This window comes from Agrilus planipennis, unplaced genomic scaffold (assembly GCF_000699045.2).
Source record: "Agrilus planipennis isolate EAB-ADULT unplaced genomic scaffold, Apla_2.0 scaffold104, whole genome shotgun sequence".
Taxonomy (NCBI): Eukaryota; Metazoa; Arthropoda; class Insecta; order Coleoptera; family Buprestidae; genus Agrilus; species Agrilus planipennis.
Genome location: NW_020438892.1, coordinates 385,397 through 412,814, shown reverse-complemented (window position 1 = coordinate 412,814; position 27,418 = coordinate 385,397). Strand labels below are relative to the sequence as shown.

The following is a 27,418-nucleotide window of genomic DNA, read 5'->3' as shown; positions in this document are numbered from 1 at the left end:
TTTTAGTTTTTTTTTTTTTTAAGTAGAAAAGACTCATCATCGTCAGTATCATCATTAAAACTCTTGCATCTATTTAAACTAAACAACTACCCTGACTATATTTTACATGATCATTATTAATTAATTATCGGCGGGGCGATTTTAATTATTATTTACAAAAAAAACATTTATAAAAAAATGTTCCTATTTGTTTATACTCCCCATTTTCTTTTTTGATATTCGAGAGATAGCAATAGAGAGAGATCAACAGGAGTCCTACTATGACCCACAAAATGAACCAAAATATTGAGGAAAAAAAAACAGACTTCAGTAACCAAAACATAATACATGGTTACTCCATAACTGTTATCACTAAATTCGAAATATCTCAAAAAGTAAAGATGATAAGTAAAAATTAATTAATAAAATTGGTGTAAATGTAATATTTAGGACTTAACCGAAGAGTGGGACATCCCATATGTAATGATGAATACGTCGTATAAAAAGCAAGTTTATTATTTGTAACAGTAAATAGTACTTATTACTTATAAGTTATATTGGTTCATTTTGTAGAGTAAATGCAAAAAAATGTACTGACTGATTGATTGATTGATTCTAACTAGTCGTCATCTTTATCGCATCAACCAATCATTTTAATAATTACTTATTACCCTATTAATAATATAATTGAGTGTACGTGTTCTCTGTATGTATGTGTGGAATGCAAACCAACAATATTAATGTATAATAAACCTGTCTGTCGAAATCACAGCAAATGCGATATCTATCAATACCATTACTTTTATCATTCATCATTATTACTATTAGTATTATTACAATTACCTTTATCTATTTACTCTTTTCTGTTTCTGTCTCGTCAGTTTTCGATTTTCTTCTTTTCCTTCAGTCTTTTTTTATCATCATCTGTCTATAGGTATTTATTGTTGCTGCTGTTCGAGCCTCTTTTCCTCCTCGAGCATCGCGTCCAATTCGTCGGTCAGATTGGCCAGCATGTTACCGATGTCGTTAAGGACGTCCGCGGGTTCTGTGCGTTGAGGTGGTGGTGCTTTTTGCTGCTGCTGCTGCTGTTGGTGATGTTGCCTCGTAGGGGTAGAAACTCCGACGCCCTGTTGGGGTGGCAACACGACGCGCGGTTTCGCCGGAGAACACTCGGCAGGTCTGGCAGCCGCTCTCGTCTTTATTGTACCCGCATTTTCATTCGCGAACGGCAATGAATCCGACTCTGTGCTTGAACTTGACTAAAAACAAGAGAGGAAAAAGTTACCAATTTCTTCGAAATATCAACTTCACAGCTCCCTTAATGTCTTACCTTAAAGCTAGCATCGGAACCGTTCCTGTGCTGCAAGGCCAAGGACGTAATGAGTTCTTGTTCTTCCGAGCACCAAGACCTTGAGGAATTGATTTTTCCTTGGCAGGACGAACCCGGAGGAGTGCCAGGTGCAGGAGGAGGAGGGAGCGGCAACTCTCCTTGATTATCCAAAGAAATACTAAGACTATCGGAACTGGGATACGCCGGGAGGGGCAGGGGACTTGACGTCTGGACGTGGTGGACTTCGACCGTCGTCGTCTCCTGACTCTGGGATGATGACGATGAGTCGAAACGTTTCGGAGGACTCGGAGGTATCTTCTTGTTCATCACTGGACTACCATATTGAATGTGGTATTTCGTAGTGTCAATCAAATCCCGTGCTAGAGTCTTGTATTGAGGAGTAGTGTATTTTTCGGGGTTGAATTGAGGTTTTTCGAAGTCGGGAAACGATTCTCTTGCTTTAGCTGTTATTTTAGCGATTGGCCTGGGACGTATGACACCCCGAGGACGAGGCAGAGTACCCCCACCTTCATACAGTAACGACGTTTCGTTCGTAGGTGTTATATCTCCATCGTCATAGGATCGTGGTCGCCATCCGGAAAATTGCTGGTAATAGAACACCTGCGTGTTGTCAGGACTGAACGTATGATGCGTTCTTTCGTTGGGATCTTCCAGAGACTCCAAAGACTTACCTCGGCCTGTTCTTATCTGCAACAAAATTCACGTGAATCTTCTGAAGGTATGTTTAAACAATAATCACGTTCAGAGCAACATTTTTGATTACTAACATCATTAAAAAGGAATGTTTCTAGCATTAGACGTTTACAAGATTCACCCAAACTCAAAACCCAACCACTAAGTCAGGTTTTGAACTTGGGATAATTAACAAACGAGTAAATATTGTATCATTTCCTTTTAGTAATATGTAATCAGAACATTCATACAACATGCAGGTCAGAATTAAGCGAAAGTTATCAAGAAGAATACTCTCTGAGAAAAAAAAAATGAGTAGGAATTGATTTAGCGTTTTCGTTTTCTGTTTATTATATACCTTTATGGGAACAATGTCAGTGCAATACATTGGTTGCAAGTAGTGTGTGCCAGAGTAGAGTTGTCGGGTCTGGTCGATCTCCCAGGGCTGATGGAAAGAGTGGAACGTGGTGTGGACTGCGGGGACGCCAGGTGAGGGCGGGCCCAAGGGTGCGTGCACCACCACATCCTTACACAAACATGCACAGCTTAAGCCAAATAACTTTACACGAGTCTCGTTTTGAATAATAAAAACAATACAGTACTAAAATGGAAGACCTAACAATACTGTATGTATGTATGTATGTAGTAAAATACAAACCAAGACATTTCTTTACTGAATTACGTTTATCTTTTTGAAATATCTTAGTCGACATGAGAGAGAACACGTATCATGCTTTGGAAAATTTCAAATAAGACATGGACACGTTTCTATTCAATAAATTACCTGTTGCACTCGACTGTTGTCCATCGAATTAAACCTTTTCCCCGATCTTATGTCCTTGACCCTTTTGATGGCCAGCATGATCTTCTTCTGGTGACCCAACTTGACAATGCCAATGTCCTCGAGGTCTTCCCACGTCAGCTGGGTGACGTCGTCCACGGAATTGTATCCCTGATCCAGAAGACACGGCAAGTATTCTTCTAATCGTAACAATCGCAACCATTCTTCCAAAGAACCCTTCAATAACGACAGTGGTAAGAAAAACATTCATAAAAAACAAACTTAGCAGACGTTAGTAAAACAACAAGTACCGGTATGTAATCTGGGAGGTTGTCGGGAAGATTCAGTTGCGTTATTTCGGTCTTGAGCTTCTTCCGATGATTAGGTTTGGTGATTCCGATCGCCGTAAGGTCTTCCGGCGTCATCCTGCCAATTGTTGGAAGGTCGTACCCAGCTGCTATGAATAGGGGAAAGTATTCTTCGTACTGAAGATCCAACAGCCACGCGTGTATGATTTCTTGGTCCTGGAAGAAGATAAAATATTATTTATCTACCCAAGAAGAAAAAGCGAAAAAAAACTTACGGGCAGGCCTTGAAGGATCATCCTTTCGACGCGTCCCTGTTCGGAACCCAGCGAGCAGGAACTCAACGAACATCGCGGGCTGCTCGACGACCCAATGGTACTCCTGCCAGCGTTACTCAATGGATGGTACGAAGCCCTACCGCTGTCCAACGAAGCAGTACTATGTCTCGAACCGGAACCCGCGCTACCACTGGACGATCCCGGACTATCCCTACCTGGTGACTAAACAAACATACCGTAAGATAGACATATACACGAATAAAAAAAAGATGTTGCTACTTACTTTAGCTTTAAATAAAATGGAAGCGGTACTGACAGATCAGTACTGTATGAAAATAAATAAAAGTCATGTAGAATAATTAAAATTTCGGTACATTCTATAANCAGTATGTTGGGGGGGGGGTTCTTAAACAGAAACCAGACTAAGATAAGTCCCTGAAAGAGGGAAGCAGCTCTTTCAGTACTCAGGGAGGCAGAGATCACGAGGATCGGTATGGCACTCCGATGCACAATACTGCAATGTGGAAGGCAAGGAAACCACCACATTATGATATCCCAAGTACAATTCACCGAAACTTAATGATGGCTTCCTGTGACGTAAAGCACTCCAGACGTTAAGTAGTCCCCCATTCGGATGTCCTGGCAGGGACTACGTCGAGGGATGTCATCAATGAGTTGGAATATTTAAAATGTGGTGTTGCAGGCGAATGATGAAGATATCGTGGATAGGGAAAGTTAGAAATGAAGAGGTATTAGGAAGAATAAGAGAACAGAGGACTCTATAGAAGTAAATAAGGAATAGGCGAGATAGGTTGGTAGGACATCTTCTCAGACATGAAGGTCTAGTCAGAACCATATTAGAGGCAGAAACTGAAGTTAAGGAGGGGTAGAGGTAGACCTAGATTAGATTACTGTTCGCAAATAGTTAAGGATGAGGGTTGTTCTAGCTTTAGGGAAATGCGAAGATTAGCTCAAGATAGGAAGGAGTGTAAATGCGTGTCCAACCAGTCTTAGGACTGACGACCTTATGATGATGATGCTACTTACTTGCGTCATGTCGATACCCTGGTCCTCTTGAAGACTAAGTTGATGGTGGTAGTAGACAGCTTTCTGATGGGTGATGAGATTGCCGGGCGGCGGTGGCTGGCCCGGGAATGTAAAGCTAGGAGCCGGGTAGACTGGTCCCGGGGATTTACCCGTGCCACTGCTAACGGTACTACCATAGTCCGAGTGATCATCTAAGTACATATGAGACATGAACATTGATTACGATTTAAAACTAAGAGTTTGGATATCTCTTACCTCTAGGCACACCTGGTGGGTCTGTGGGAACCAAGAAGACGGCATCTTCTGACGAGGAGTATCCCGCTGACCCGAAGGAACTCCCCGAGTGTCGGAACTCATGGGGTACGGCTGGAGGAGCGACTTTCTTTGCGGTTGCCGCCGGCTTTGGAGGCCGAGACATGCCGCCTACTGTAAAACGAAAATAAATTAATATTCCTTAACAACAGCAAGACAAACACCAATGTAACACACACACATTATACATATTAATTAAATGAACCAATAGTAATCAATTACAAATTCATTACTGCCGATAAAAAAGTGCATGTACAGTGTTGTGCAAAAATAATGAAGTGAATCCAGAAACACGTAACGGTAGTGATTCAACCGTTTTTGGCAATCTCTGAATATCACAATTGTCCCCTATGTCTCGGTGGTGATCTACGAGGCGGTTTCTAGAGAAAAATAATATAGTAAATTTACATAGTAGTGATCGATAATACAGTTAAAACGCCCCCGAAGGAAGAAAAATAAGCGCTTCTTGGCAGCAGTTGAGAACGTATTTATTTGGTTTGTCACTTCTGCTGCAAAATAAATACAGGGTGTAGCAATAATAATTATGTTACGATTAATTCAGATACAAAAACATTTTTGGCCACTTTTTTTCTATAACTAAAAAAAATTCATGGCGTGCACCACCACATCCTTACACAAACATGCACAGCTTAAGCCAAATAACTTTACACGAGTCTCGTTTNTATATATATATTTATTTATAAATGCAAACACGTATGTGTAGATACGAACTTAACACAGGGTGTCAATCACTGGTTGTACGTATATGTTGGTCTAACGTTTATTAGCTGACATTAAACGCAGTTTCGAAGCGTAATGCCCTTGGGACATATTACAATGTGGAAAGGAGACTAGGCAAAAGGCAGCGCCGGTTTATTAAGGACAGAGGCGCCAAATGTCGGTTCCGGCAGCTCAACTATTTTAATTTATATACTTACACTATGTACTGTACATCTATGTAAAATTTATGGATGTATACCTTCAACACGAACGATAAAAGATAATTTTTATCAAAACTCTGTGATCTAAACCCCACTCGACCCCCACACACCCACCCTTTTAAATTTGGACCAATTATTCTACAATTAATTGCATCAAACGAACAAGTTGATAACATCGTACCTGTAATGTAAGTAGCTGCTGACCATAAAATAATCTATTGTGACATACACATAGAGCGAAGCTTCACCATTAAATGTTCCTTTTATTTTCGATAATATAATCGAAGTTCATTAACTCCTATTGGAACTACTAAAAACAACGAATTTCATATCATCTGTACTCGATAATACACGAACCGATTTTTATTATTATTTGGAAATATTTTACGATTTTTTTATTTACACATACGGACACAAAAAGCTACATACATACATACAATCAACCACGTATAAATGTATGTGCTTTACAACCTTTGACATCCCGGCTGTAACTGGCCAAGAGAGAAGTGATCGGGAAACTAACGGTGATGTCATAAAGAAGCTTTATAGCTCCACAACAAACTCGGGTTCAACGACAAAAAATATCGGATAAAAAATTGGCAAATTCATCGAGCAGAACGATATATTATACATATAAGTATTAACGAGTGTACACTTCATGCCCAAAATAATTGGACTAACTACTCCAATAACTAACCATGAACTTAATGTACTATTGGACAACTATAATGTCTTTAAATGAATCGAAAGCTACTTAATTATTTGCCAATTTGCGCCCGTTTTAGTATAAGAAAAGAACAGTGGCAAAATTGTAACCCGAACGTGTTCACTTTATTTGGCCGCAACTGTACATCTAAAGCAATGATTTGCGTTAACGCATCGAACACAAAAAACTCATCTCATCTGGATCTTTCAGATCGCAGCCTCCGAACACCGAACATGTGCTTATTAAGAAAAAAAAAACAACTAAAATAAACGTTCATCTAATAGAGTTTTTAAGTAGAACGTGTGAAATTAATAGTAACTCAAAATTAATCACTAGTTTAGGAGAAATGGAAAAAAGCTTATAAAAGCACGTCGTGTTTTTGAACTTTGATCGATGTAATACATGCCCGTGTATAGGGTGTTGTTAAACAAAAAAGTCGTAGTGACATTATAAAGTACAGCATTTCTTTTCATGAATAACTAAACTTTAAGTATGCCATGATTATAAAATAACAAATGTGTTTTGCAATAGTATAGTTCACACGATACCATGTGGCAGAATGATTTTGAAGAAATACAGAAATTTTCTTCAACAAACTTCAATTTCACTGATTTTGGAATGTGATAAACGATATCATACAGGGTGTCTGTTATAAAAAAAAGACAATCATAACATACTAAATTTTCAATAACACATTCATTTCGCAATAGTATTGTTCATACTCTATCATGTGGCAGAATAATTTTGGGAAAACAGAAAATTTCTTTAACCCAAAATTTATCATATTTTTGAACTTTGACCAATGTCATGCATACCTATATATACCGGGCGTCTGTCATAAAATAAACATGGTCGCAGCAAACTAACTTTTTAAGAACGAAAGAATTTTCGGAGTAGTATAGTTCATGCGTATCCGTGTGGCGAAGGGTATTTTTCAAGATATTATAATAAAAAATGAAAACATTGAATAGTGTACTCGCCAGTATTTAAACTTACAGTTAAGCAGATTTTTCCAGCTTCCACTTAGGATTTTAATGTATTTATTGATCGTCATGGGCGAAGACGAGGACGACGTTTCATCAAATGAAGATGTTCTACCCCTCTTGTCCAAGTGGCCATCGGAACTACTGCGCACAAGCGAAATTTTGGGCTGGTGACGTCTGCACAACGAGTTAGAATGGGCGAGTTTTTTATTATTTCTAATAGAACCGTTCGCGCGAAGAAACAGCGGCGTCTCAGGAGGGTCGTCCAGGGTGATCGCGATTATTTCGTTTTCTTCGATAGGATCGCGGAAACTATGGTACGTTGACGACAGAAACGGCTGACTGTGTTTTCGGTTGCGCTTACTATAAAGCGACTTTTTGTTCGGTGGTAACGGTGGAGGACCAAAACACATGGTCGCCATATTTACACTTTAATTGTTTTTTTTTCTATAATAACAAATCACTATCACTTGTAACAATAAATGCACACTGCTGTTATAAATATCTCATTCAGAATAATCGACTGAAAAAAGAAAAATTGTGACCAAAAACTTTCGTTTAAGACTGTACAAACTCGAAAAAAAAAAGTTCAACGATTTCTACTGTACAATGTGTTTCGGTATGAAACTTTTTCGCAATTTTTTTGTATTCAAACGAGGAGCACATCTGCTATGCATTTTGAAGTTCAACAACAACTAAATACTAAACAGGAGAGAAATCCTTTGTTGTCCTCCGAACAAAACCAGAGAGAGAGAAATTCGATACATCACCTTGACTCTTTGCCCAAACTGAGAAGTCCTGGGCGACCTCTCAACAACACACCCACCACCACCACGCCACAAACGTTCGGCAATTAAAAGAATAATGAAAACGAAATAAAAAAAAAAAAGAGAAAAACGGGCCGATCGTCGAGGTGGACCACTACCATACATACTATTAAAACGATTAGAAGAGAAAAAAGACGCAAAATTTACGATGCCGATTGTGAATTCACCCATCAGACCACTTCCAAATCTTTTCGTCTCCTTTTTAATACTAACAATAATCTTATGCAAACAAAAGAAGAGAGAAATTAAACGAAGGAGTAAAATACAGGGTGATGTAAAATAATTAATCGATAAATTCGACAAAACAGCGAAATTTTTAAAAATTCCTAATTAGATTCTCACAATCTAGTGTCATGCATTACTTCATCATNTCATATAAATACCAAAAAATATAATAAAAAAATGATGAAATAGTTACTGCAAGCAAATTTGTTACTGCTTTACATTTGCTATGTACTAATTTCCTTGTACGTCACAACGTGGTCACTAATTAGTACCTAATCCATATAAGGTACGAAAATGCTGCAGGTACTTAATATGCAAGTTTAATTATAAAAACAAAAGAACATCAAAAAAAAAAGAAACAAGAGAAAATCGTCCTTCAAAACGGCACTTGCCATAAAGGAACAAAATAAATCCATCGTCTTTCACAAAACAAAGAAACGACAATACATCAGAAGGTAAAAATTTTCAAAAAGTTACACACTCACTAGTCGCGAGCCTCGGCATCGTCCCGAACGTAGAAACGCACCCCTGGTCACGCAGGGGGTTAAATAATCGCGTTCGAATCGGTCATATGGTCGGTACGAGTTCTGTGACAACTAATTCTTCCCGACCGCGAAAGATTATAAAGTGAGTGAGTGGCACAGGTATACACATGAGGTATAACTCTCTCAAGCCCACATGGATTGCATACATAGCACGTACTTGTATAGCGAAACGAAGGCAGAAAAAAAGAATTCGCCCACCTGTTATCTCTCTCTTCAATGCACATGTTACTTCATTCGCCAATAACTTACAATACCGTCCAAAAGTTATCGAACATTTGCACTGCTGATAGTAACTTTGTAAAAATAACAAATACTTTGTCAAAAACCATTTCAAAAATCAGAATTTACCTATCTAATCTTCTGTAATACGGATATTTTATTTTGGCTAATAATCTTCAAAGATAAGAAAGATTATCTGATTACGTGAATTTTTCTGTCTACAATTTTTGAAAATACGAATTTAACAGCAATAAAAGTAATTGTCAAGCAATTTTTAAATGCCCAAATAAGTTTTTATCTTTCCAATTGCCCAGATTTCGAGAACCGGAACTTTCGTCCAGTAGTGTACATTCATTATTACAATCGAGACTATATTATATTTGTTGCGTGGGATCTGCAACTAATTACTATGATTTCTTAAAACTTGTAGAGGACAAAACCTTGATGGCTCTGATGTGGGAAGCAGGATAAAATAATTGGACCTGAGCGGCGTCTTGTAAAACAAAAATGGACACTTTTTATCATTCGGAATCATAATAAGCACTTATAACGCTAAAACAATTATTGCGGCCCATTGTGATTTCACGATACATGGAATTTTTACCAAAGTGCCTTTCTGAATGAACCGTTTTTTTTTTTGACATCTGATGCACTGACGTTATTTGTGTATTTTCTTTGGCCAATGGGAAACCTTGGTAAAAAAGTATAATGTGGAATCAATCGTAATGGCAATCAATCAATATCAAACTCGTTGACATCGTTTTCAAGCGAACGCCACTAGCATTCACAATCTATATGAAACGAATGTGGCGCCAATCCTTGTCCAACAGCATTACATATACACAAGAGATAGATTTCAAACAAAATACGCACATATAAACAAACGTACCATGCTCCCAGCCACACTCACACAATATGCTAAATAAGCATTATGTAAATTAGTACTTCTCTATTACAAACACATCAAGTCCACGCAATCGAACGAAATTAGAGTCTCTTAAAAATTATAACAACATACAGTACGCATTGAAATAATAATTAGAACGCTCATGCAAGAATTGATGTGAAGGGAAACACAAAAGTGGGTGGAATTCGTGCGTACCTTAATAAAAACAACGGGAGAGCGGATTTATGGGCAACAATTACACGGATTTTGATGCAGTTACATCTGACTCTTTAAACAACGAATGATTAACATTAAAATGCGTTAAATTGTTCATATTTTTTGTACTGAACTGTACATGTTGCGTGACAACTGAAAGTACACAAAGTTCTGCTAGTTTTTATTTGTCGAAGGTCTGGAATTCCGCGACACGCACAGGTTCAAAAGGATAGTAATTGACAGGTTAACTTTTTCAATGAACGACTTTTTTGATTAATTGCTTAACATAAGTTGAAAATTTAACGCCGCCGGTGATACATGGCGCGCTGAGACTATACACTTCTGCATGTACAAAGTACGTATGTACATTCATAGACACCAATTTACCACCGCCCAAAATGCGTAGGACAGAGGTGCAATTATTTATCTACTTATTATTTAAAACAGGTACAAGTATAAATAATATGCGTAACATAAACTCGTTCATTGCTCCGACATGTACTATTTTTTTTCACTCTTAATGTGCAAAAAAACACTTCGATTTATTACTTGTCGTGATTACGAAATAAGAAGGCATTCTGCAGTGACCGTTTTATTTACAGCAGAGATAGTTAGTTAGTTAGTTGGTTGATCGAAGATAGCAACTTTACACATTATTTAATTGGCAAATACAACTATCAACAACCGCAAGAAACAATAGAAGGCGCGATTTTATCACAGAGTGATTGTAAAACAATGATACTTCAAACAGGGACCAAAGTAAGTTTAGCGACAGAAAAATGTCTAAAACATTACAAAATAGTTTATTTATAATAAATTTCTAAAAGAAAAAAATTGGTGTGTAGTGAAATTAAAAACTGGAGCAATTCGTGTACACTCTAACAAAATAGGAATAGGGTGGATTTATAGGCAAAAATTATACGGATTTTAAGGCAGTTACATTTGACTTGATTTTTCAAACTTGGAAATGAAAAGCAGATACAATATCTTTATAACAGAACTGTTCTTTTACAAAATGATTTATGTAGAATTCTATAAATAAAACTTTGTAGTCGTAATGATTACATTAAAGCTATCTCGTTTTGATGAAATCGTAAAAGCGCATGAATGTGCAATTTAAAGTATATTTTAGTATGAATAACACCGTTTAACCGTTGAAAACGTGATAAATGTCACGAAAACTGAACTAGCCTGATAGAGTAAAAATCGAATACTAAAATAAACGGAGAATAATCAGAAAATTAATTTACAATTACAATTTGCAATCCAAGACAGATTAGTAACCAACAACGATAATATTAATAATTTGTGAGCACTTCACAGAAAAACACTTCAACTAATTAAATAGTAGATTAATAAATAATTGCTGCAGTTAAGATCACCATTTAATAAATATTTCACTACAAAGTCCACAGCAAAATTTAACTAGGATTTTTTACAAAAATATCGCAAAATTTATTTATAAGACAGATAGCACGCGCAGTACAAGATGTTAAAGAAAACTAAGGCATCAGCAATTATTATGAAGTGTACTACTAGGCAAGTTGTCGGTATTTTCAATTTAAATTAACTGAAAAACATGTCATCATGACATCAGGCTATTTATTAACCATACGAATGAATATCGACGATGTATGTACATACATTCGTAAGCATAAACATGTGAAAGAAATTGATGTGTGTTTCTATAATTCAAACGTTGACAATTTTTATTTTATATATTGCATTTTTTAGACATCATTGGTAAGGTTTTCGTAATATACAGGGGCAAATCAGTAAATAGTACACATTCAATTTTTTAATACCAATATGTATATTACTTTTCCTGGAGCAATTGTTTTATATGAAACCAGTTAAACAGGAAATTCACTGTTTTTTTTTTAACGTCTTTTTTTTAAGGCATTCAAATGTCGATGCCCTTTTGTTATATAACACCATTCTGTTATAAGTATGAACGCTTTTTAAAGGGTAGGCGATGCACGTTACGAGTTTATGTACACTTCCATTGGTACACATTACACATGGGTTTATCAGCTAGCTCTGTTTGCACACCGTGTGTGCGTACAGGAAAATAAATGTGACTTATCAACTGTTCAAACACTTGATAAAATCACGAGTGATAAGAAACATGATGTAAAAAATACGACTCACGTTGAAACAATTTTAGAAAGTTGATACAAAAGTTATGCTACACCCTGTAGTAATACAAACTAATTCTGTATTTTGGAACGATTTATAACATATGCCTAATTAAAATATTGGTGCTTGATTAAATTGAATTTATGGGACCTTAGAAATGATAAGATTAAAAACAATACTTACGTTGGATTGAAAATTTCATTATTTTTGCTATTTAATGGTGTGGAAAGATGACGGATGGCTACCACACTTACCTAAAAAACAAAAACAAGAAATTAAAACAAATTTATTAAGAGCGTTTAGATATTTACTGCTAACTCAAAAGCATTATCAATTAAATTAACAATATAGCATTGTGTTATTCATATATAAGACCTTTCGCCAATCGATATTATAAAAAAAAGTGAACAATACACCTGACATATGCATTCTATTATGTATTTAAATATATATTTATCATAAATATTCTATTAACCTGAAGTAATAGTATTACATTACTTTCTAAGGTGATACTAAACTCGATGTTAATAAAAAAATCAAAATTTACAGTCTTTGAAAGAGTGAGAAAATATAAGATACCTACATGGCGGCATTTTTACGACATACACTTGGTATAAATACCGTTTATTAGCATCAGTAAATATCCCAACACAGTTTCCAGTTGCATTATAACAACCAAATAAATTTAATTTCACAATGCGTTGCCCAAGGATAGAAACTGAAATTCTACTAAACTCTCAATGACAACGAACTGTCCACAACTTACGTAACGACCTTTGTATTACAATAAGTGTCTATTAAAAATAAGCATTTTTCGTTTTTTACGAAACACCCTGTATCTGATCGATTCGACTTTGTATATGTCACGAGGTAACACAACTGATGGATAGTACAAATTAATAAATACAGCTTGTGGGTGGCTATGTAGAGCAGCCAACTACTATCAGGCGCCTACAATTCAAAAATGAATATATTAACATTTCGATTAAAACTATCACTGCATAAATTTAATTGTTCCGGCTGATAAATCTAATTATTTTTTTACGTAATACACTGTTCTGTTCGAATACTAAAACAGCACTTGATTCACGCAAATATTTTTAAAAAAGAATTACTATGTAGTAAAAGACAAAATCGGGAGAATTCAGGTGCACCCTGGCACCAGAAAGCGCGCGAGCGGATTTCTATGCAATAATTGAGCGGACTTCGACGCACTCGATTTTTTTAATCTTTAATAACGAAAAAATGTACAAAGCAGCCCAAGTACAATTAGCCAGTAGACATAAACGCCTCTTAGGATAATACAGGGAAATGTCACTTGACGTTGTCTATTGTATACAACCTTATCGGACCGTTAATGTAAAGGAAATCGCGCGTTGGCAATTGCATTTCATTTGCAGCAATGATTGACAGGACAAACACCGAATCTGTCAATTAAATTGCACTTGTTTTGATGATAATAATAACAACGATAACAGTTGAATGTAACCACCGGCTTTTATTACGAAGGGGTCTTAAAAACTCGTTTGTTTCATTACGGGAAAACAAAAACTTATTGTTCAGGTAGAACCGGAAGACTGATAACAATTTCTAATTTCGTTTGCATGTAATTTTATGAGCGACCGTCCCTCGTATGTGTAATTTATAACAAACTGCACAATTTCGACAGGCGTAAAAACGAAAAACCCAAAATGTGATCTCATCTAAAATAGAGTGCTATTAATATAGCGTGGTAAAGGAGACATCTGGCTAAGAGTAAACATACACATACGTGTCAGTATATTATACACAAAACGTAGACATAGACATATTTGTAGCCGCTGGTACCATCGTTGTGTAATATCCGATTAATTTTCAAGTTTTAATTGGAATCATCTAAAATAAGCCTTGGTGGTTAAGTCGTTGCCGCATCCTCGAGAGAAACTCATTACCAGTAAACGTCAGCTTTGATGTTAGACTGATTTTTTTTTTAAGGAACTCGCTTTTATGTCATATACGAGAGGCTCCTTGGACGTTAAAGGATTTGCCTATGTCGCTCGTTACATCTCCTTAACAACTATAATTCACGATCAAACGTGTGGATGGTGTAAAAATTAAGCAGGTAGTGTAAGGTACCTACTTTCTTAATGTGTAACAAACAAGAAATGTCGGAAGAAAATTTTAATTAAAAACAAAATAAAAGTAACGTCTTTTCGTGTCTCAAAAAATTTGGAAGATAACTTACACTGCTGTACAAAGATTGATCCTCTTTTCTTTAAAAGGTTTCTAGGGACAGGGGCAACCCTCAGGGGGTAACGTCAAACCATCTATTATGATTCGTTACTTCGTATCTACCTGTTGTTACCCATCGAATTCCTTTCGAGTTTATGACATGCAGAGCTTTTAGTGGTGTCTAGTTCTTTTAAAAAATTTGAGCTATTTTGTCAAACAAGATAACCCCCTTTGCTATTATAGCAATACATATCTGTTAGAAAGAATTCCAACTAACTTTTATTGTCTCACAATTTTCCATGGGTATCATGACAAAAAAAGAAACAAGCGACAAAACAACTCACTTTTGTTTCTAAAGGGGTAACAATAAGCAAGACAAAAGAAAGTTTTAAGCGAATTATCTGTTTCAAACAAGCTTTTTAATTGTAAAACCCTTTTGTTATTTGCTGAGTGTAGGTCTTTTTTACAACTTTTGCTAAAGAGTGTATGTATACCACTCACTGTCTAATGATACGCTTGTCTAAATGCTGGCATTACCAATGACCTGCCTTCGCTTTTGCAACAGGAAGTGCTTCTGACGTGAGTCTTCAACTGTCTCCAGATTGAAACAACACACATGGGAAACATCTGTACGAGTCATCAAGCAATAAAATATTCTTATACCAAGGCAACATGTCGATAATAACCATACATGACATTTGCGTATTATATTAAATAATTTAATCGACAATACTGGTAATTACTATTTATTAGTAATTCCTCAGAGAGAGCACTGTAATAATGTCAGACCAATAAAAATAATGCCTTGCTATTTTTTTAATTAATTATTCGGTAATACGATAGATAATTCTTAACGCCCCCTCGTAGGTAGTCTTCTCTACAATGATGTTACAGACTTACACTTTGTCGCAGGATGTTTCGAAATCGAAAGAAAATGTTTGAACGATGTCGAAAACACTTTTGCTGCTCTGTCACTTTAATTAGAAAACAAAAGGGAAGTGGCCGTTGTAAAAGAGAGCTGTTTTGATTTACTTGGACATTGTTGAAAAGATTGAAACGCGTTCAGAAATAGTTCCGAGAACGAACGGCGATTGTTTCAAAAAAAAAAACCAAACAAATGAAACAAAACAGCAGCCAAACGGATGAAGTGGTAGCTAAAAATGTAACAGATGAACGCAAGCTCCTCTTTCTTGTATTACGTACAATTTTTTTGGCGTTTAGTTGCGATAGTCGCCACTAGTGTTCACTTTTTTTGTTTCGTACTGTACACACAGGCACGCATGTGCTTCTACTTGTGGCATTATTAACGTCAAACTATTGCCAGTCAATTCAGTAAACAAAGTTATCAATTGTTCGGTTTTATTGTGGCAATTAATTGCGGTCATTGGAACCCTTTCGTTCGGGAAAACGACTGAAACCGTTTTATTAAACTCCAAAGCAAATGACACACAATGCTTTATACCGTCTGATACAGTAAAATGACTGTTTAATACGAAGGATTTAAGGACACGCCTATTTGAGTACATTTATTAGAGTGTAACACGCTCCAAAGACTCATTAGACGCACACAAGTACGTTAAACACCACGTCCACTGCATATCAGAAAGTAATTAACGATAATTAACAATAATTCTTTAGAAAAAAAAAAAAGAAAACAAAAGTTTCACTCGCGATTGTCAATTGGCTTGAATTAATAATTGTCATTGAAACACACACGTGGTACGCATATACACTAGTGGCGAGTTGATAACCGATCATAACCTCTGTCCTCTTTACTCCAGTTTCTGCTCTTAACGTTTCTAACTTATTATTTTATAATAATCGTTTACGAATTTCCGATTTTCTTACTTTAGTTGTTTCCCTTCAGTTTATGGAGGTACGTCTCGTCCAATTAAGACGCCTACTAGTACCAGCCGATGGCACCAACTTCCTAATAAAAGTTCGTAAACAAGCACACAAGCAAACACCCATACATCACGTATACAAGGACAAAAAGAAAGTACCTACTGTTAAAGGGTCAATTTTCGCCCCCATAATCTAATTGCACGTATGCTGTTCTTTCTCTTTCTCCCTCTCTCGTTTAAATTACGATACAACATTGCAAGTAAACGATTTCTTTACAAGGCTCCTTTAATAGTCAATTTAACCGCCGATGAACTCGTTGATGGCAATTTAAATGTCGCAATAATTTAATTAAAATGAACAGTCGAGGATACGTGCAGGTCGCTCATAAAAAATACCGGATATTAAAGCAAATACTACAATTTTGTTTTTTACTAATTCACTAATTCATTACTTATTTCAAACTTCGGGGGGGAAATTACATTTTCCCTTTTTTGTTAATAATTCTGTACCTATAGGTAAGGCATAACGTACACCGAACATAGAAATTACACATTTTTTATTTTTAAGCATGAATGTATGGAAAATATTTTGCATCTTTGTAAACTAACCGAACCCTCCACCCAATGATGGTAAAACATCCCTATGTCGAGTCATTAGTGTGCCTATAGTGAATGAACGTGAATTACTGAAGAAAACGACAACGATAATGAATTCATAATTTAATTTTAGAACCTGACTAGGTATTACGATTTACATTTCTATTTATATCGGACCCTTTTTTAATGGATGTATTAAAAAATCCTCTATTCATCCACGGCAGCCTAATATTAGAAGCAAGTGTAAAAAGTTATTATTAGATAGACTAGGTAATAGCCAGACAAAACAAAATTCAAAGGTGCGTTTTTGTTATTTTAAATTACATACCAGAACAAAAAAAAAAACAAAAAGCTTTCATTTTTTGAAATATGTTTACAAGTCGTATCATCGCTGACGGCAACATAAACATAATAGAAAATGAGTTATTCCATAAACATGTCGATTATAAACACTTTTGATTCCTTCAAAATCCGTCTTTTTGTTGCATAAAAATCCGCCCGGTTGCATTTTTCATTGTATATTTTATTGATTTTCAATGAAATATGCACGCGGGCGGATTTTTATGCATCAATGGGACGGATTTCGATGTAATTAAATATTACACATTTTAATGAATAATGAAGTGTTTTACAACTATTACGATAAAATAAAACCAGAATTACACGATGGCTAAAGGAATCTCTTTGGATTACAATACAATCTGACTTTTCGTTGACAATTGAAATAGAAATTTCTAAAACCAGTTGGTGCCAGACCTTTTTTGTAACTCGTGCTAGAAACTGCCACCTCAAAAAGCAATAAAGGCATAGTAATTACATCCCACAGTGGCCACGGTTTACCGCAAAGATGCAAGAAATTTTGCGGTCAAGTTTCTCAAAAACAAAAAAAAAATTAGTAGAAACTAAATGAAAGTATCTACATAAATAAATGGCGAATATGAGAAGAAATTTTACAGAAAAAGTCCTTCCATAGAAAATGCATTTTGCAAGGAATAACAAAGGCAAGTTCTTAAGCATAAAAGTACATAATCAATTTCTGTATCGCTAGTCAAATAAAACAATAATTACTACTACCATTATCGTCCAGATACTTTTTGTTTAAAACAATCTTTATAATCCTGTTTTTTTTTTTCGTTCTTATTAGGTGCAGTTGCAAGTCTTTCTAAAAGGCCACGAAAGAGAAAAAAAACACTATTGCGAATTAGTTCCATTCATACGACCGAATCTCATCCTTGATTCATTGCCTCTAAATTTATTCGTGCCAAGTGACCCACATGGCTTGTGAATAAAAAAAAGAACAAAATAAATACACACATGTACAAATATGCATGAATGTCATCTTTTAACGTGTTATTGCTTCAGACGAGACAGTAACTCAATATTATTAAGTATTACCGTTACAACAAAAAAAATACAACAGTAAATAATTAATTAATTAATCGTAAGGCACTTACTGTCTAAAAGATCATAATTACATCCATTTCTGTACTATTTCGGAGCAAATTCGTTCAAGAACGAGAACCGTTAATTAACACGCCGATCAACAACTAAAAGTTGGAGAACAGAGTTGTTGACGTGTCATCCGACTCTAAATGCACGCTCAAGATCAAAAAACGTCGATACCACCAATCGATACAACTAACCGAAGAACACTGGAACTGGAGGCCAAAACGGCTCTAAATGTGACTTAGCTCGAGTTCCTATCGCGTTATTAGCTATGCCATATGCCCGTTTTCGGTACACACTATGTCGTGTTAGCTGTCCGTGTACCCTGCCGCACACCCGTTTTCTGTTTACAAGAGAGGACATCGAGGCGAACGTGAATTCGCCCCGACTTATCCTTAAATCTATGTACGTATTAAATATAATTACAAAAAAAAAACAACGCCCAATTTTAAACAACTAATTACGCTGGATAATCAGTATTGATTACACATCCGTTAATTCAAAAGTCATTCGTTGTAAAACACTTGAAAAATAATAATTGCAGATGAAAAAAACATATGCCTACTACTAACAACAAATGCATACGCTAACGTAGGGTTAATAAAACCTGATGACCGTGGCTTGTGTGACCCCTACGAACGACGATGCTAACTGATCACCATAAAGAGTAGCTTAAGTGTGAAAAATTGAGGGTCAAAAGACATGTATATTAACATGCAGCGTGTTAACGTTAACCAATTAGGAAAATGAGATGGTAGATGTATCTTTTTAGGTTTCACGTCTTCCGTTGACATCTCAAAAAAAGCGAATACACAATAACGACATACGAACGCTGACGTTTCCGGATTAACGAGCATCATTAGGGGTTGGCGGAAATGTCGAAATATCCGGGAAATTTAGATTTCTATTTTTGAATTACCTACTACCACATGAACTTTCCTGTAATCATATTAGTCGGTAAAAATACACGGTGTTCAACATTAGCCTGCAATATCAACGAGAATTGATCGTTACATTCAATGGTTGAAGGTCCAGGGTTTTACTCATAGTTAAACTACGATTAAGTCAAGTTCCTTTTATTAAAAACAATGCGATTGGGTAAAAAAATATTGTATGTATTTATTTTCCCACAAGCTCGTGGACATGGATATTTCTTATATCAAATGATTGTTCATGTTTACAAACTTCTGTAGAATGTAATTGTATCGGCTCCTATTTCATGGAATCACTTATCATTTGAAATTAAATAAATACGTCCACTATCTCACACATGCAATCGTTGAAATGTATGTAACGTACATACAAGAGGGAACACATACTTTTTACCGATGAATGTATTTTTATGCATGGATCATAATTTCAACGAGGGAATGGATCAAATGTACATGAAAACACAAAACTGGGGCGAATTCGTGTGCGCTTTTAAACAAAAATGCAAGCGGGCGCACTTTTATGCAATAATTATACGGATTTAGAAGCAACATTATACAAGTACATATATAAGTATAAAATGAACCAGTTTACGATCATTTACGCATTTATTGATTTGTCGCTCCTGTCAACATCAATTGTACGTGCATCTCTTTCTAAAGAGGTAATTCCCGTGTATTAAATTTGAACAAGGGTTGGTTTAAATGGGGTGCAAAAAGACATGCATATAGTGAAATTTTGTTTTTGACTCTTCTCTGTTTCTTTTGATAAATGCATATATATATACATGTGTATATATCCCATTTCAACCAATACGTCTTTTGATATACGACACGTTTATGTTTGAAACGTATCGGGGAAAGGGACGGCGACGCCCGCCACCTAGCGTCGATCAGTGAGTGCGTCGGCGGTGGCGTCGACCTCAAGGGAAATCACGTTACACGGCGTAGTAAATTACATGAGGCAGCGGGGCATAGAAGCCCTTCTAATTCTGCTATTTCGGGCTTTATGCCGTCTTTCGATGTGCTTCCGCACCCGGTCTCTAACTAACAGCTACTTAACAACTATTCATGCTGCTCTATTATCATAAAACGATGCCCATCGGCAAAAGGGACGGATCATTTATTTATTAATCAATTCGTTTGTTACGGCATGGCTGACGTAAAGCAACGATTTAATTTCGCTTGAGTACCTTTATCGCAATATTAATATTATAAAGAAGTATCGTTTGTTAGTTTGTGCTAAGAAATCTCACATCAGTAACCACAGGATCGATTTTAAAAAAACTTCTACCACTTATTGGACAGGCCTCAACACAGACTACGTTTTATTTGATTACGGTACTATTGAGTGTTACAAATTCGCCAAATCATTGTAGGAACAAGACAAAAGGCGTCAGTTTTCAATAAAAGTAATGTCAGTCGCCACTAGATGGCGATAGGTACGTTGAAATATGTATGCATGTCCAAAAATTTTTAGTGACAATTTTCAGGGCGAGTTTACCGCGGCCCACGAGTATTGCCCGACCTTCAACAAAAGACTGTTTCCTTTCTAACACAATGGAATGGAACAAGACTTCTCTACGTCCAGTTAACAACACACACTCGCACACAGTACGTAACCAAACAAAACCACAATTTGAATTTTAAATCGAAACGTACGCAAGAAGAAAAACTAGACAAAAGAGTAGATGTTCTCTTTCTCTCTTATTCTATATGGTTTCTTTGTAATTTTATTTCAGTTCGGTTCTGGTACGAATGGGACGTCTTCGAAGAAACCCCCGGTCGACGATGTGTCTCCCCGAGCCCCCCAACCCGGAAAAACTCCAACCCAAACGATTACTGACTAGGCCGACCCTGCAAGGTTGTATTGTTTCACAAAGCTGGGAGTTAAGTTCCACGAAATAGGCGAATTATCATATTCAGATGCTATCATATACATATAAACAAATGGAATACACACCGTCGTAACACTGTGTGTGTACAGGTTAATTCAGAAATTATGTACGACCTTAACAGAGAAGTCAAAATTGGCAGAGCGGGCGGATTTTTATGCACCGATTGAACGAATTTTTAAACAAGAAATTGATACACTATTTTTATAAAATGATAAATTTAAAAATGCAAAGTTTCACATTATATCCAAGTAAGGAGGAGATTGACGATGACGTGCGAGGACGTTCCTGGAACCACGGAGTTTTACGATTTTATAAGCACGTGTTATAATAACAATCTGGGAACCTGTTCGCTTTATGGACTTACAAACTGACAGACATGCACGTATATCTCTCACAATATATAATATGAATCCGTTCGGTGAAAATAACGAATCAGCTACACACCACACACATAAATGGAGACGCTGAAAAGTATGAGAGAGGAACAGGACGCAGTAAAGAAGAAGCAAAAGTTGCGTGTGACAGACCGACTGGTTTAAGGTGGGTTTCGTCGCGGCCTACCTCGATCCATTGTTACTTTTTTAATACTTCTATATACAAATAATAATAGGCGTTGTGTTATAAATAATACGATTTTTAATACAGCCACCAATTCTCGCCTTTCTTTAAAAAGTATTTCAGTTTTTTAATACACACTTGTATGTACAATATGGGATTCTTTCTTTAGTTTCCGAAGATTTCCGGCAAAAGATAAGGAAGCGGTGAAAACTGATTTCATTTGTTTCAGACCAGGAAACAATAAAATTAAAATAACAGATTTTGTTTTTCCATAACAATTCTCCGTCCGTTTAAAGTCGGCGTCTGTTAGTAACGGCCGAGGATGGAATTTGAAATTAAGTTGCCACAGCGACGTAGCGAGGAGTCTATCGAAAATTTTACTCACGTACCTACCTCTTTTAAAGTCCTACGGAAATTTTATAATAGATGCATACACAAGTACAACAGTGCAACACACCACGACTAGGAAGTGTCCATTAATTTTTCTATTTAAGTAGGTATAAGAAAAGTAAACCTCTCGACAATAATAACAAACAAAATCGAATCAAGAAGAGGCATTTTTATGCGCCAATAGTGTCATCCGATTTTTATTGTTGCATAAAAGTGCGCCTTCTTGGTTTAACTCTTACTGGCGATTAATTAACGTGAATCTTACCGTAAATCTTTTGTCCCAGAAAAAAACAAATTCACACCGCTGCTTCTGATACAACTCTCTCAGGCAGTACTCACCTAGAACAGACAAAAAAAATTATTAATTATTTGTATATAATTTCGTATTTTTTAATAGAGTTGAAAAAGTACACGCGGGCGGATTTTTATGTAATAATTGCACGGACTTCGAGGCAACCAATATTTTTCTGCCACAATAAAAAAGCAGTACCATATACTCTGTTTATAATCTTCCCACAAATACAATTGCATTACTGTAGACCATTTTTGCTGATGGCGACTGTACGTTGTACATATGTTATAATTAATTAATTAAAGTTGTGCTGCAGCGAAGCTTGTCGACTAGAAACACAATATCAGCGAGCACATTACACGAACTTTTTACTATCAAACGATAGACAACCATCGAGTAATATCAAGTACATTACGACATATTTCTGTTTCGTTCAAATACAAATCTCCGTAGGGGATCCAAGTTGGTAATGTAATGTACCTACTTCCTACCATTCACTTCTCGAAATATTAAATTAATAGAAAGTTTTTTTTTCTGTTTTCTCAAATTGCACAATACAATAATGTCTCTCTTTAACATCCATACAAATGCACGTTTATAGAAAAAAAATACTCAAATTAATGTAAACTTATTACAATTGAAACTTTTCGTAAGTAGGGTTGTTTAACAGGACCGTATTTAGGTACACACTCTTCAGAATTAGTATTTTATTGGAAAATACCTTTTTAACACACAGCAAAGGCAGTGTTGTTATCGTCTTTATCTGTGACAGAATTTCTCAACACTTGGAAATTCGGGTCAGCTATGATAGCGCAGGTAAAACACGAAGAAAATGTCGTTGAAAACAGAATCAAAGAAATATACCTTACAAATTATTAATATTTACAAAGCGATCAGTCCAAATAAGTCTAGTATTATTATTGTCAAATATTCATCGTGAATCGGTAGATAAAAAGCATTTCAATGGCTATCTACCGTATTACCAAATATGCTGTCACATTCGACGACATGTTTATTTGCTGTCTTATGATTTGAGGGCAGGCAATATTGACTTGGTAAGAATGTATTTATCATTCAAAACAGATAAGCAATGACCACGTTATAACAAGCACAAACACAAACAGCTCGACTTTTTTCCCTAAAAAATTTCGATTGTCCATTTTTTTTGGACCTGACTGTACATGCACTTTTCTAATTCGCATCAGTAGGTAAACGTTGCATGTTCTGGTGACAATAATAATAATTTTGTTTTTTTAGAAAAAACGTGCGTGCTTCGATTTATTCAACTGTTTGTAATCTAAGAAGTGCAAGAAGGAGGCTGTGTGGGATAGAAAAACAGCACACTAAACCACGGCATTTCGCAAAGGTGGCTGGTATGTACGGCCTTCCATTTCGTGATAAATCTACGGAATTTACAACGTTGCCAAACGAAATCGATAAAATTTTAATGGAGTGCCAACGTATTGCAGAGCCCACGATTCTTTTCTCATTCTTAAAGCACTCGACGGTGTCAATTTATGAGGACTAGTTGTCAACTTTTTTTTTCCCATGGTTTAGGTTTGTAGGTAGTAGTAGTAGTAGTAGTTATGGCGTGTCGAAGAACAAAAGCAAAAGAAAACAATTTCATTATTACAGACGTCTTCAGAAATGTTTTTTTTTGTTTTGCGAAAAGAAATTTTTAAAACTTCTTTAACAAGCCTTGTACACACATACACGTGCCAATACGCTGTATGTTCTCTTGTTTCCCAAGAAAATTAAAACTTCGAGAGACAAGAGCGAGTCGAAAGTTAGCAAATTTTCTTTTAAAACTCAAGTAAATTCTATCGCAATTATAAGTTTGACGTTTTTCATTTAATTTTCGAGTCCACCTGCTCCCTCTCTTACTACTGAAGTAGCGTTTTCGCCCTCGGTCGACCCTTTTGTAACAACTTGGGGGGACCGACTTCCGTTTTGTTACTTCTTAAGTTCCAAATGAAAAACAAACTTATCTTTTCTTTATCTTTATCTCCTATTCTTTTTATTGGAGTACAAACTTTACCTAAATTTTGAAAGAAAATCACATGCTTCGTGCATCAAAACACCTAGTGTTGACCAAATGAATTGTCTGAGTCCCTTGTAGTATACGCCGCGATATTATTTATATGCATTATTGAACAGGGCCGCACGAGGCAGTTCTGTGCACTACATCGGAAATCTACCCAGGTCGATGAGCTGCATTTAATTCAGCTCATTCTTCACGAGCCGCCGCTGAAGGCAAGTGTTAATGTAAAACATCGAAGAAATTCGAACGGTGAAAACTTAAAATTCACGGAATTTTCGGCGTGGGTTAGGAATTCAGACTTCCCAAGTGTCCCCCCACATGCTGTATTATATCAATTCAAATTACTTCGGAACAAATGTACACCGCGAGCGCTTTAATTAATTACACCTTTATTTGGAAGAAGCCGTCCGGTTGTCACATGTCCCATTTGACAGGCTTCCAACATTATTTTTTTTTTAAAGAATTCGGTTACCGATGATCACTTTTTCATTAAGAGGACGAAACTTTCAAATAATATCTTCAATATCTATTATTTTGATCTACAAAAGAATCACAAACGAGTTGCAACGATGATAAGGGTGGAGAAAACCAAAAAAACAGAAAAATACGCAACCATTTTTGAAAATTGGGAGTATTACCGTAAAACACATTAAAAAGTTGATTTTCTATATATGAAGTGAAAGTTCGATTTGATACAAAAGCTTTCTCTGTCTGATTATTTTTTTTTGTGGGAATCATACATTTCCGACAGATCTGGAATTGACCTATTCGAGTTCAAACCCCATATTCAAACCATTCAAAATTGTCATCCAGTAATAACAGTCAAAAAATACTTTCTGTAACAACAAAAGTTCTTATTACTACAACGGTAACAAGGCTAGCAGTTCGATTTTGATACGCAAGTACCAATAAACGTACATAGAAAAATGAAAATGAACACGTATGATGATCTCTTCTTGATTACAGACAAGTTGCAAGCAATATCTTCCTACACTGCACATTCGATAGATGAATATAATATGAACATGCAACGTATAGGTGCATATGTATGTATGTGTGTATGTCTGTCTGTAAACATCTGTTCAGATTTTCACCTCAAACCTACACAAGACCCGCCCTCTGATCAAACATTTTTACCAATAATCACACCATACTTACACGTCCGCTTATCGTCTGCCCATTATTTTTTTTTTCGGTCTGTATCACTACATCGCGAGCGCGAATCGGATTCTTTTTTCACGGGTGCCCTTTTTCCACCAAGGGTTGACGCGGGTGCGCGCGGGGCTGCCGGAAAACGGCCCGGGGGGTTGAAAACGAGCCCTTTTATAACCACGTGCGTGCCGCGGCTGGGTCTTTTACCTATGTGGGTTAGAAAGCGGCGTGGTTTGGCGTGGCGGTTTTACCTACCAGCTGAGCACCGAAGACCACCGTTGTCTGGGCTACCGCGAACTAACTGAACAACGGCAAAGCAACACGAGAAAGAAACGCTCTCGCAGACCCAGGCAACGGACGATGATGATGGACTGCGATGGTACCTACCCGCGAATATACAGTGGAACGCGAAGTTGATGGGATTTTGCCCGAAATCGCCAAATAATATTGGTTCATAACAACCCAGTGTCAAAAAAAAAACTCGCTTTGAAAATATTGCCACTGATTTGGAGCTGCGAACATTCCAGCTCCAAAATCGTCACGTTCGCTCCCTCTCTCTATCACGTAACAGGACAGCGCCTGTATGAATTATTAATTAAATGCAAATAAAAGTACTCATTTACTCAATAATGGTAACTATGAAGCCATTCTTGGAACACGCCCGAAATTTCAAAGTTTGAAGAGCGTTCCTCTTAAGGTGTAACAATAACTGTTCTGTCGACGTTTCCGGAGCCGTATCATCAAAAATTCCGACATTCTTCCCGGTCCCTTCAGGACCTCTCCCTACGCATATTAATACGAACGATATTTCTAAAGTGGGCCCCGTGCACACGACGAGAGAGAGGCCCACGAAAAGGGAGCATGAAGTAAGGTGGAATTAGCCAATTTCAGGGCAGCACGTTATCGTTTCTACAAACAAAATTTTCTCTACAAATTAACCTCGAGAAGCGCTCTTATACATACATAATTCATCGTTATCTAAAAGGTTAAAACAGAGTTCCATTTTGAATGGCTCGCACTATATAATAAAGTTGGCACACACAGATGAAACGTCGCACAATTTCAAGCCCGAAAGGCTTAAATTATAACACAATTAAATCTTTATGGTTGATGTACATATATTTATAAAGTCGTATGGCAGCTTGGCAAAGTACGAAATAACGAATTAATTAATTATTCATTAAAGAAAGGACTGCATTGATCCATGGGCAGAAAATCATTTTGCAAAAAATACCATAAATTGTCACTGTTTACTGATTACAGAAAATATAAGTATATGTAATTTAATTACGATAAACTAATCAATTACTAGTAGCGCCTACAAGTCAAATCGGGACTATACGGAAGTGGACAAATACAGTAATTCACTTTTATTATTGGTCATACCAAAACGTTTCTTTTTTCTGTTTGTATTAAAATGTAGGGATGAGTTACAAAGATAGAATAGTGATACTTAGTTTATATAAAGAGCAACAGGCAGTTATAGAGCTAGGGATGCAACGTAGAGAAGTAAATATTAGGAAGGGAGTCAGACAGGGATGTACACTGTCACCGCTACTTTTTAATTTATACATCTAAGAAGCGATCAACATCATTACAGACAGTACAACTGTAGGGATAGATGTGCAAGAGCAAAAGATTAGTATGC

At 36.3% G+C, this 27,418-nt stretch overlaps 1 protein-coding gene across 9 annotated transcripts in view; it reads right to left on the bottom strand.

Annotated features, from left to right (window-relative positions):
• Nucleotides 1-27,418, bottom strand: part of LOC108737168 (caskin-2) — a 47,750-nt gene continuing 20,332 nt past the window's right edge. For 3 of the 9 annotated variants that reach the window (XM_025981928.1, XM_025981921.1, XM_025981925.1), the window contains exons 2-9: nt 4,669-4,839; nt 4,414-4,604; nt 3,367-3,588; nt 3,095-3,307; nt 2,787-3,020; nt 2,361-2,528; nt 1,310-2,017; nt 1-1,238 (exon numbers count right to left, since the gene is read on the bottom strand). In XM_025981928.1, coding sequence (XP_025837713.1) covers nt 918-1,238; nt 1,310-2,017; nt 2,361-2,528; nt 2,787-3,020; nt 3,095-3,307; nt 3,367-3,588; nt 4,414-4,604; nt 4,669-4,831 — 2,220 coding nt within the window. In that variant the 5' untranslated portion in view covers nt 4,832-4,839 and the 3' untranslated portion in view covers nt 1-917. Of the gene's footprint in view, nt 1,239-1,309; nt 2,018-2,360; nt 2,529-2,786; nt 3,021-3,094; nt 3,308-3,366; nt 3,589-4,413; nt 4,605-4,668; nt 4,840-7,368; nt 8,506-12,595; nt 12,667-22,550; nt 22,625-27,418 lie in introns of those variants that run through there. The other 6 variants (XM_025981923.1, XM_025981922.1, XM_025981927.1 and 3 more) reach the window with 5 other exon arrangements.